Source organism: Leucopleurus acutus (genome assembly GCF_964270905.1).
Source record: "Leucopleurus acutus genome assembly, chromosome: 1".
NCBI lineage: Eukaryota > Metazoa > Chordata > Mammalia > Artiodactyla > Delphinidae > Leucopleurus > Leucopleurus acutus.
Window position 1 is genome coordinate 38,958,103 of NC_139142.1, and position 13,010 is coordinate 38,971,112.

At 38.4% G+C, this 13,010-nt stretch overlaps 1 protein-coding gene across 1 annotated transcript in view; it reads right to left on the bottom strand.

Annotated features, from left to right (window-relative positions):
• Window positions 1-7,391: 7,391 nt before the first annotated feature.
• The window catches only part of SYT16 (synaptotagmin 16), a gene marked incomplete at both ends in the record, with an annotated part of 114,489 nt that continues 108,870 nt past the window's right edge, over window positions 7,392-13,010 (bottom strand). The window contains one exon of the mRNA XM_082844738.1: window positions 7,392-7,705. Coding sequence (XP_082700864.1) covers window positions 7,392-7,705 — 314 coding nt within the window. The remainder of the gene's footprint in view (window positions 7,706-13,010) is intronic.

Genomic DNA, 13,010 nt, shown 5'->3' on the forward strand with positions numbered 1-13,010 from the left:
ACTCTTTTTGAATTATGGTTTTCTCTGGGTATATGCCCAGTAGTGGGACTGCTGGGTCGTATGGTAGTTCTATTTTGAGTTTTTTAAGGAACCTCCATACTGTTCTCCATAGTGGCTGTATCAATTTGCATTCCCACCAACAGTGCAGGAGGGTTCCCTTTTCTCCACACCCTCTCCAGCGTTTATTGTTTGTAGATGTTTTGATGATGTAGGCCACCAAACATTCTGACTTAACTTACGTGGATTGCGACATGTTTAGTATATATTTGAGATAAATTTTTATGACGTTAAGAATTACAAGCAATAAACCCACTGGAAAAATTCCTAGTTTTGCCTTCTGTTATAAAATTGAAAGCATTAAGAGTTAGATTCACACTGATTTTAAATTCTTTGAGACTAGAAAATAATTACTGGTCCATCTGCCAAGATAGGGACACCCCCAATGTTGACATTTACCCATTTCATAGGATGCCCCAAATGTGCTTAGTATATAACGTCTAAGACAAATTTTAATCAAAAGAAGCAGAGGGGCAAGCAGGTATCTTTGTTCACAGTGTCACCCCTTTATCTGGCAGCCTCTGTCCAGTTCACTTTTTCAAAAAGTACAAGGTAGCCGTGCCTTTCCACTATTAAATCACTGAGCTCATAAGAACTGTGTCACATTTGTTTGTATAGACCTAGTGTTCCAGGGTCTAACTTACTGCCTGGCAAAGAGCATTCAATATTCAATTCTAAAAATAAATATATTAAATAAATATTTAGAAACAAAAATGATTATTCGGCTCAAGCTGTTTTCCTCACCTGCTATTCTCCAGCCCCTAGCCCAGAGTCTGGGATATAATGTACTTAATATCTTTTGAATGAATAAATTTTATATAAACTAAAACAATAAAATAGAGCAAGCAGATACTTTAAGGGGAAAATGAAGTAAACAAAAATACTGCGTAAGTATGGTGATACCAATGGGAAGACAGCCTTCTCACCGTCTTTAAAGTGCAATTGATAACACCGCCATTTGAAGGCATAGAACGCCCATGGAGACACCCGAAGCCAGCCTTAGTGAGTTATGGAGAGCAGGTAGCATTGTTTTATTCTATGAGTGTCCCTAGGCCTCCATGCCTGCCTCTGAATTTGTTCTGTTAAGGCTCAAGCTGTTTTACAGGTCTCACAGTGGCTATAAATATAGCTGATTATTGTCTGTGTGTCTAGGATACTGCTTTGTGACCTGAGGGAAACAAAAACAAAGTATGGTAGGAAAGGAAACTCACCTGGAGCCTGCAGGCATCCCCAAAGTCACCTAAACAAAGCCTGAGCAGGCACTCCCTGGCAAAAGCCTTCTATGATGCAGAGAAAAATCAGTGTGGAAAAATGTCCAAAGGGGAAGAGGGCAGGCCTGGAGTCCTGTTATTGCTGATCCTGTTTGGAGGTTACATATAAAAATATTAGGCTCAGAAGGAACTTTAGAAAGGCTGTCTTCCTGGGTGCCCTGCTGTTCCCTTTTAGTCGGAACCCACAGCTCATGCAGATGTTTCTTTTCTTTTTCTTTTTTTTGATGTTTCTATTTTAAAAGACTTCCAAAGGTGATGATTCTGTGATCTCCCTTGGTGATCCCCCTGCAATGTGACCAAGGCCTACTCCAAGTCCTGGGTTTCCTAGAGGATTTTTCCAATACATTGAATTGATACATTTCACCTGTTTCCAATAACTCAAAACAAGAAACTTGACTTTTCATGGTACATGATTAGACTAATTGAACAATTGTAGGTTGGTAAGCATTGCTGTTTTTATTGTGACATTGCTTCGAAGTGTAGTCACCGCACTCCAAAAAGATTTTTAAGTCCCGTGCTATCTCAAAGAGACAAGGAAATCCAAAGAATACATTGTGAATTAGCACAAAACCCTCTTCATATCATTCTCCTTATATCTCAGTTAAACTCTCTTGACTTGCTTTAGGTGGAAGCTCTCTGTCCACATGTTAAGAAGACAGGGGGTGAGTCATCCTCTTGGTAAGAGCTCTTTACATTCTAGATAACTGTTCCTAGAAATCACTCCTCAGCTTTCTCAATACCTATCCAACCCCTTTAACTTCCCTACATGCTAAATTATTCCCAACTAAAACCCCTAAGCGATCCTTCTCCAATTTCTTCATGTTTCTCCTTAACTGAGAATCGTAGGACTTGAGTTAACACTTTGGCAATTTGGCAGCTTTGGGAATGTGGCCTCACACTTCCCCATCCCAGAACCCTGCTCAGTTTAAAACCACCGTATGCGTGACTGGTTCATGGCACCTGGTTATGCCCAACATGAGGAGGTTTGCTGCTGACCACTTCTTCAGATCAAATGTCCACAAAGGCTCTTCTAAGTTCTCAGGAAACTCTCCTCTTTACTTAAGGTTTGAACACCAGAGGACAACTGAACACATTCTCTATTACATCAACAAGTCACTCTTAAAAACCATTCTAAAAAAGAGTATCAACCCTGATAGAATTCCTTTGAATTATGACTTCTGAAGGGAAACAGATAAATAATTGGTCCTATTACTTCCCAGTTGAACAGTTAGGTAAGTTTGAATAGCTGCATTATTAGATCTTTAAAATTTTTTACCTATACGTATATAATATGGATATGTAACATAAGCCCAAAAAAAGAATGTTGCCCATTTTGAAAAGAGTGTCAGTATAGTGCCACATTATTTATTTTACTTTTCAGATCGAAGTTGAAATAGGTACTCAAGTTGCCATCTTTACCAGCTCTTTTGATGGGAACAAGGTGCTCTGTCCACATATGAACAGTAGAGAAGAGCTGGGTGTGAGGAGACGCCATGAGTGTGATTTACCAAGATGTGCACAAAAGCACCAGGGTGGATAAAAGATTTGGTCATTATACCTCACTGGGGGTTTATTAAGACTCAGTTTCCTCCATACACCAGGCTTATCCCGGTTGAGGTTGCCCCAAATTCAGACTAGCTTCATGTAGTGTCAGTGGTATAGTTGGTGAGCAGAGCTACCTTCCAGACTAGCTTCATGTGCCTACCCTTTTTAAAGTATCTGAAAATTGTTATTAGTTTTTCTCTAGCATTACTGTTACTTTCACTAGAAAGAGAAACAAATCTTAAATGCATTTTTTTAAAGCATGATTGTGAGAGGGCAACACTGAATGGTTACCATATGCCCATCTCTATGCTGTTATTTCATTATTGGAAAAAAAAACAACAACAAGACCTTATGAGGTAGGAATTATTTCCATTTTCCAGTTGAATAAACAGGGTCACAGGCTGGCTAAGTAATTTTCTTAAGGCCACACAGTAGGCAAAGTTCATCCAAACCCAGGCTAAGACCACAGCCTGTGCCGACTTCTCTGAGTTGCGTTAGACCAATTTCATTCTCCCCATCTTAAAGTATTTTCCAGAATTCCACAAGTTGTGAAAAATGATACTTAATCTAAAATGGCTTTTGGTTTACATTTGTTTACTCTTCTTGCATATATGCAATAGACGCTGGCAGTATCTAGCATATTTATTCTTTAATTCTTCCATACTCATGCTATATAATTTGTTTTATAGTTTTGCCTAACTTTTCTCTTTGGAACACACAAATGATTTTTAAAACAGTAAAAAATACTTCTGCCATTTCAGGATTATCTATCATTTGCTTTCATCGTGGATCAAACAGAATGGAATGCTCTTTAGTCACAGTTTACTCAAAGGTAAGAGGAGGGACCACATGTAATTTCTAGCCCTGTTTCTTCACCATTAAAGGATATGCCTGCATTTGGTTTTAAGTCGTCTACGAATAATCTTTTCCTACTCACTTTTTTGATCTTCATGTACTAAGCCCTCTGCTGCAAAAGGAGAGCCAGGCTTTTCAGAAACCCCCAGTTCCATGGTCCACACTGAACCATGAATTTAATCAATTCAATGGCTATCGGAGAAGGATTTTCACTTAACCTGATGGGAGTTTCAACTTAAACAATGCATTACTTGAAAAGAAAAGAGTTTTGGTTGTCAGCTAAGACCATGTGGTACAGCCAGGATGTAAAACACAGTGACTGACCGAGACTTGTTAACAATTTATAAAATATTGTGGGTGCTACATGTTGCAAAGGCAGAGGCTGTGTTTCAGGCTCGCTGTAGCACCTAGCACTATGGAGAATACCAACATTTGGGGTCAATACGTCACTGTCATGGAAGGAGTTGCAGAGTGAACAGTGCCTAAAGTGAGCGACAATGCAGTACGATGCTCTCTTTTTCTCTTCCCATCATGGCGGGGATTCTGTCTCAAACTTTGCACAGGTGGAATGCCAGGTCTATTACTTCCAAAGGCATTACAAGCTCTTTTTCTGTTAAGAAAGGCAAGACCTCCCCCCTCATAGTTATGCAACAGGAGCAAAAAGAGGTTCCAAAACAACTGCACATCACACTGGGAGCCAGTGAAGGAGAGAAGTGAGAGCAGGTGCTCGGCTGCCTGGTGAATGGCCCATTTAAAAATTCAACAATAGTCAGAGGGGCGCAGAGAACGCAAGAGTCACCACCGTGTTTGGGGAAACGGGCACTTCTCGATTCAGTGTAAACTCATTCCCTGAAAGAAGGCACGCTGTAAACCAGCTTTCCATAAACCTAGTGCATCCTTTACCCTCCACAATAGTATTTTAAAAGCATTCTCTTCGGGAAAAACTCATGGAAAGAACTACTCAAGCAACAAATATTAGTGCTTCTTCAATTTCGTATGTCCCTATGAGATATTAATTATTAGCTAGATGAAATAGGCAAAAGCAGCTTTAACATGGCAGAAGCAACTAATTATCTTTCCTAACTCCTTTGAAAAGCAAATGCAGATATAAAAGCTCAAGTGAAAAACATGTTAAGTGCACTGTGTCTAGACTCCGCCAAGAAAATAAGGAAATTTAAGTGCACAAAAAGAAAAGATTTTACTAAACCAGAATTTCAAGTCTATGTAAAAAAATTCACCTCATATTTTGATGTATCTTGTCATTAGCATTTTATATTTATACAATCAGCTTTAGGGTGAACGTTGCTAGATATTCAAGATGTACATGCATCCTACATGGTAAATAGCACCAACATAGTAAAATTATACAAATGAAAAATGCTTTTCAGGCATTCTTCCCTTAAAATTTCTGTAAACTGTATCATAAGCAGACTATTAGAAAGCAGATCAAACACACAAGGATATTTTCACTACCCCGGCAGAAAACCTTAGAAATGGTGAGGCAAGGCAGCAGCAAATGAAGTATAGGTGACTATTGGGCTCTATGAGACAAGGGATGCGGCAAAACATCGAGCAGGAAAATATGAGGAGAAAACATCCAGGCCTGTCCGTACAATAGATGCAGATTTTTTCAAATGTAAATTTTAAAGTGAATGCTGCTTTTATGTCACTGCAGAAAGGAAAGCATAACAAGGCTGCTCTGCTTCCCTTTAAGCACAGGCGCATAAAGAGAGTAAGGGATGTGAAAAGCCAATTCTTTGTGCTGCTACTTAATCAATTGCACTCAGTTCTACTCCATGACACAGCCGCACTGCACAGACCACTCAGCAGTTAATGGATACGATGTTGGAAAAGCACGTTGAGGTCTTCCAAAGCAAGGTAGGGGAAAACCCCAAAGGAGCATGGTTTTACTACTTGTTCCCAATAACTGAGCAGCATTATATCCGAAACTCCCATGCCCTGAAAAGAAATTAAGATATTCCTTTATTTTTCTAATTCTGATTCTTCCATATGAAATCACTTCTTTCAAAAGCTTCAAATCAGAGTCGAGTTATCCTGTGTCTTAGTCTGGGCTTGTCAGGATAACCGTTACATGCTGTAAGGAATAAATATGTGCTTCAAGTGTTACAGCCTACGTTTACAATCTGTCAAAATGTAGAGCTGAGGAGGAGTTATGTGTTTTTAACTGTATACATCCATCACTAGCTATCACTCTTCCCACAGACAGCAAAAAGTCAACAATGAAACATAAAAGCTAAAAATAAGTGACAGCAATTGCTCAGAAGAGCTGCACACGGGGCTCAGTGTTACATGTACACACATTCCTTCCCTTTTCTTATTACTGCCAATTTAAAGTAATTGAAATTAAGGGCTCAGATCTAAGAAAATAAACATGCACTGCACAAAAATGTAAAAGTCAGTTAGAAGTAAAATTTCATGCTCATAACCATACATGATCAGTGTTCTAAATGGCACGTGCCCAAAATGCAAGTAGTGGCTAATATATGTTGCTGCAAATACCACGAAAAAAATGACAATTATAGGCACTTCAAATGCTCCAAGAAGAATTAGGGTTGGTGCTTACAAACTGAAAATATTCTTCATTCACAGGTGTTATAGCATGTTCATTTCTAAGAGTCAATCAAATCAACATCTATTAAAGATCCATTGTATACAATTTACTATGCTCTGATGATGGAAAATATGGCATTAAAAAAGTATGGTTTACATGCAAACACAGAATCAAAATATACGTATGAGTGAGTATACTGTACTGAATATAGAAAACGCATAATCTAGAAGGAGAACACTAGATTCAGAAAAATCAATACCTGCATGACTTAATAGGTTTTTCGGTTTTCTTCTCATTCTGTAAGAATTTATTAGGTGAGAAAAACAGCATAAAAACCTAGAAAGTTTTCATTTTGAAATCTTACGTACTCAAAAGGAGACAAGTTGTCTTACAACAGTAGTTTTCGAATTCCTTTTTAGTTTCAAAATGGGTCACCTAACCAAATCTCATAGGAAACTACAATATATAAGTGAGATAAACAAAGAGGTATTTAATTCAAATTTGCTTTATAAGTGTAAGTTTTTTAAACTTATTTGTTAGGCAAATAAATGAAGGGTTTTCTTATAAAGAGAAAAACATGAAATAGGGGATTATGGATGACAGTTACATTCTTCTATGAACCTCGGCGACAGGTTCATTTCTGTATTTTGGAGTATTTTGCCCCATACTAAGAAAATTCTGATTCCTACACACAAGTGGTTACAAACAGTAACTTTTAACATCTCCCTTGCAATCGAAGGGAGCAGAGACAGCCAGAGAAGCTTCATTCTATAGCCTGAACCAAAATTTAATAACCTATTAACAGAAATTAACTCAACATCATTCATCTCAACTACAATAACATTTCCAATAAAGTATACTCGACAGTGCATATGGGCTTTTAAAAAAAATTACAGTATTTAAATCCAAATCAAACCTTTGAGAAACCCAAAGATCCCTCCACCCCCAGAATGTCCTAGGGTCTAATAGAATCCAACCCCTACTTAAAGCCTGTCTTTAAAAAAAGTCTGCCAGCAAGCACTGAGTTGGTATCAGTACTCAAAACACGGGTCACCAGGGTAGGTATAGCCCACAAACACCTCTTGGCAAACCTAGGATTCGAGTAAAGTGTGCCACCTGCAGACCTGCTGCCCTTTGGTCTCCTTCATTTCCTCCCAATGGTCTTGCTCCTCCCCTCCACTACTGTTTTGACCCAGAGCAATCCAACCAATCATCTCTTTACGCTTCATGGTACGCCTGTTATACACAGAAATCACCAACGTAACGTCAGAGAGCTGAAAGAGGGCCACCTGGAAAACAAAGGTCTCCTTATAGACAGGATTGGGCTGACCACGTCGGATGGAGGTCTTGCAGCGGGACATCTCTTGACCCACAGAACTGAGAAGAAAGAGCTTTCCATATGTATCTGAGGAAACAATGGAAATGAGAAAACATCAGTGCCTTCCGTTTTGCTAGTTTAATTGCAATATCTACACGGGCTGTACATTTTTCCTTTTTAACATACTGAGCAGCATCTTTAGGCCTGGAACTTGCTGTAGGACTAACACATCTTACATGAGCTCTTCAGGAAAGGGATTATTACCTTTATGCTTAATGTTTCATGCGGCCCACCATGGGGCACCTTGCTGATGTTCATTAGAAGCTCTGTATGTGCAAGGGTATGTACATGCACAGGCATGTGTGCAATGGTATTTGTGGACATGCACAGTTCTTCATCCACATTTTATTTATGTAACTATAAATACACATTTTGCTCTATGTGTCTTTCTTTTCATTTTCAAAGGGCTGTTTATGCCTAAAGAGTCTCTTCTCTTCTCACTCTCTACATATTCTTTGGACCATATTATCCACTCAGTGACAACTACCAGATCTGTATCTCTGGCCTAGACTTCCCTCCCAAGCTCAAGATCTAACTGAATATCATACTTCTTCTTGTGGAAATCCCATCTCACACTCATCATGTCTCCAACTCTTAAAAACTTGCTCTTTTAGTCTTCTCCAGCCCTGTGAATGGTAGCATCATCTGCTCAAGTACCCAAGTCAGAACTCGGGACAGCATTTTTGACTAGACTGGCTTCCTTGCCCCTAGTCCAGTCAATCAACCACCAAGTTCTGTTGATTCTACCTCCTCAATAGCTCCCAAATCCACCCACTTCCTTGCATCCCAATGCCACTGAGCTCTCAGTGTACACCATCAGCTCAGGTCACCAGCATTTCCCACTCGCATCACTGCATGTTTCTTCACTGATCTCCACTCACTGGATTGTCAGAGGGGTCTTTGTAAAATGCAGATCTGGTTGTGTCACTCTCCCTAATAAACAAAGACTAAACCTTCAACACATCCCACTAGTCTCAGGATAAAAGCTAAATTTCTCGGTATAGACCACATACCCTGACACTTTGCTCTTCCAGTTTCATTATGCACCACCATTACCTTTATACACTGCATCCCCACTACACTGAATACCTTATCCTTCCAACCCACTCTGCTGTCTTTCCCTTTCACTTCTGCATAAGCTACACATGCCCTGATATCCCGAATGATATCTACCTTCACATGACTTCTATTCATTAGTTTAGTTTGGATGTCATCTTATCGTGGAATCTTTGCTGACCACTTGCCCCCATGCTGACCATCTGTGGGCTCCATCAAAATCTAGTTTTAGCCTCTCTCAGCACTTATTACCCAGTATTTCCACTGCCTGCTTACTTGTCTGCAAAACTGTCAGTTCCCAGATGGGAGAAAGAGAGACTGCCCTGTTTACCACTGTACCCCCGTGCCCGGGGTAATGCCTAACATGTGGTAGACACTCAGTAAATATTAAATATTTTGTAATGAATGTCTATGACCAGCCAGGAGGCTCAACTTTCTTTTTTCTTTTGGACTTAAGTTTTCAAACTTGCAAAATGGAGCTAAACCCCTCATTTTATAACCCCTGCACTAGAATGCCATGAGATGGTGACTAGCATCATAGGTTTAGTCATTTATAGAAAGTAAGTACTAACATAGTCTATTACTTTTACTAAAATTCCTGAATGGATAATTACAAAGAAAATTATATCCTAAGAAAATTCTATTTTTATTAAAATCATTTATCAATTTCTTGACTTACTCTTAACTACAGATTTTACCACTAATTTATGTGTCCTATCCTTTAAAAAAAATCTACAAGTTCCGGTGTTTCCCGAATTTTATAATTCTGTACATTCTGTTCAATGCAGGCTAAATGCTGATTAGTGTTTACTGCTCACTTTCCCACCTAACAACCAGTCAAACTTTTTAAAGTGTAAACCCAGAGCTCTGTAATTTACTGTTCTCCACAAGAGCATTGTAAGATAGGAAACAAATTACAACCTGCAGTTTTCTTTCTTTGTTGATCTTTTTCTATTCTGGTTTGATATGTTATTTTATGCAGTTATCTGCTGAGAAACACAAGGTGTGAAATTACACTTCAGGTGTGAAAAACACTCCTCTGTCTCAAAAACAGGGCTCTCCACTCTTCAAACTACTCTATGGAAAAAGCTGTCAGAAAACCAACAATGGGGGAGTGAACTTGTGTTTCTGCAGCTGGACAGCTACACAATTCCTGTAGGAAAAGTTCAATCCAGTCACCAAACTGGTCTGGCAATTCTGCTACCAGTTATGGCAGTGAAAATTGAATCAATCTTTCAGACAAAGAACTGCTCATTTCACAAAGAGAGCAATTTCCAGCTTTATCCTGTCAGAAGATCATTTTCTAATTATGAGAAAGGCTACTTACTCCCAAACCACCATCAATGAAGCTGAATTGTACCTGTATGACAAAAGGGGGAAATAATAATTTTATAAACAATCCAGTCTGAAGACACCTGACCAGAAGAAGAGAAATGTTGCTGATCATTCCAGCTCAAAAGGGAACCTTTTATTGGCTGTAATAATGTGCTTAATTCTTAGTGACCCAGGGCTGTGCCCAGAAAATTCTACTGGTGAGGAATAGTGGGGAGTAAGGCTGGGGTCTTTGGGGGTTCAATGACTTAATCTGATGAGCACCAGTCAGCATGCAAGAGAAAGAGTCAAGTAAATATGCAACTTAAGTGAGCTCTGTTTTAATTCTTTGTAATTGATAATACTTGCTGCAGAGCACCACCGAGTAGTATTTTTTTTAATTAAAACAGAAAGTCATAAAAATTATAATCATCCTCATCAGTTCACTCAGTCCCATGTAATTTATTTTTCATCTTGATCTTTTGTTAGCACTTTTATGAATTCATCAGTTTTCCATTAGAGTTCTGAAAATGCTTATTGATTCAGTTCACCAGTATAGTCAGTTACCAGAAACCTGTACTTGTCAGAGTTTTTTCCATGAATTCCTTGAAGATGAAACCCTTTTATAGGAACATTTTTGCAAAAGCATCACAGTACACCCAGAACTGTCTGTAAATGACAAAAGACTTAAAAACGACCATGGTTAAAGATTTGATGAAAGTTCATAATAATGCAATTGACAAGGAAATACAGTTATTTCTGAGATATACATTTTAAAGTATTAACTAGAATTATGACTTATAACATTATACCAGAACATATAAGATTTTCAGAAATTTCATGTAATATCTGAAACATTTATATTAACATATTTCAACAAATATCTCAAAGAAAGTTTAGTATTAGTTGTTTTTTGTTTGTTTGTTTTTTTATACTGCAGGTTCTTATTAGTCATCAATTTTATACACATCAGTGTATACATGTCAATCCCAATCACCCAATTCAGCACACCACCATCCCCACCCCACCATGGTTTTCCCCCCTTGGTGTCCATACGTTTGTTCTCTACATCTGTGTCTCAACTTCTGCCCTGCAAACCAGTTCATCCGTACCATTTTTCTAGGTTCCACATATATGCGTTAATATACGATATTTGTTTTTCTCTTTCTGACTTACTTCACTCTGTATGACAGTCTCTACATCCATCCATGTCTCAACAAATGACTCAATTTCGTTCCTTTTTATGGTTAATATTTCATTGTATATATGTACCACAACTTCTTTATCCATTCATCTGTCGACGGGCATTTAGGTTGCTTCCATGACCTGGCTATTGTAAACAGTGCTGCAATGAACATTGGGGAGCATGTGTCTTTTTGAACTACGGTTTTCTCCGGGTATATGCCCGGTAGTGGGATTGCTGGATCATATGGTAATTCTATTTTTAGTTTTTTAAGGAACCTCCATACTGTTCTCCATAGTGGCTGATTCAATTTACATTCCCACCAACAGTGCAAGAGGGTTCCCTTTTCTCCACACCCTCTCCAGCATTTGTTGTCTATAGATTTTCTCATGAAGCCCATTCTAACTGGTGTGAGGTGATACCTCATTGTAGTTTTGATTTGCATTTCTCTAGTAATTAGTGATGTTGAGCAGCTTCTCATGCGCTTCACGGCTATCTGTATGTCTTCTTTGGAGAAATGTCTATTTGGGTCTTCGGCCAGTCTTCGGATTGGGTTGTTTGTTTTTTTAATATTGAGCTGCATGAGCTATTTATATATTTTGGAGATTAATCCTTTGTCCACTGATTCGTTTGCAAATATTTTCTCCCATTCTGAGGGTTGTCTTTTCATCTTGTTTATGGTTTCCTTTGCTGTGCAAAAGCTTTGAATTTTCATTAGGTCCCATTTATTTATTTTTATTTCCATTACTCTAGGAGGTGGGTCATAAAAGATCTTCCTGTGATTATGTCAAACAGTGTTCTTCCTATGCTTTCCTCTAAGAGTTTTATAGTGTCCAGTCTTACATTTAGGTCTCTAATCCAGTTTGAGTTTATTTTTGTGTATGACGTTAGAGAGTGTTCTAATTTCATTCTTTTACATGTAGCTGCCCAGTTTTCCCAGCACCACTTATTGAAGAGACTGTCTTTTCTCCATTGTGTATCTTTGCCTCCTTTGTCATAGATTAGTGGACCACAGGTGTGTGGGTTTATCTCTGGGCTTTCTATCTTGTTCCATTAACCTATGTTTCTGTTTTTGTGCCAGTACCATATTGTTTGATTACTGTAGCTTTGTAGTATAGTCTGAAGTCAGGGAGTCTGATTCCTCCAGCTCCGTTTCTTTCCCTCAAGACTGCTTTGGCTATTCGGGGTCTTTTATGTCTCCATACAAATTTTAAGACTTTTTGTTCTAGTTCCATAAAAACTGCCATTGGTAATTTGATAGGGATTGCATTGAATCTGTAGATTGCTTTGGGTAGTATAGTCATTTTCACAATACTGATTCTTCCAATCCAAGAACATGGTATATCTCTCCATCTGTTGGTATCATCTTTAATTTCTTTCATCAGTGTCTTATAGTTTTCCGCATACAGGTCTCTTGTCTCGCTAGGTAGGTTTATTCCTAGGTATTTTATTCTTTCTGTTGCAATGGTAAATGGGAGTGTTTCCATAATTTCTGTTTCAGATTTTTCATCATTAAAGTATAGGAATGCAGGAGATTTCAGTGCATTAATTTTGTATCCTGCAACTTTACCAAATTCATTGATTAGCTCTAGTAGTTTTCTGGTGGCATTTTTAGGATTCTCTATGTATAGTATCATGTCATCTGCAAACAGTGACAGTTTTACTTCTTCTTTTCCAATTTGTATTCCTTTCATTGCTTTTTCTTCTCTGATTGCCATGGCTAGGACTTCCAAAAACTATGTTGAATAATAGTGGTGAGAGCAGACATCCTTGTCTCGTTCC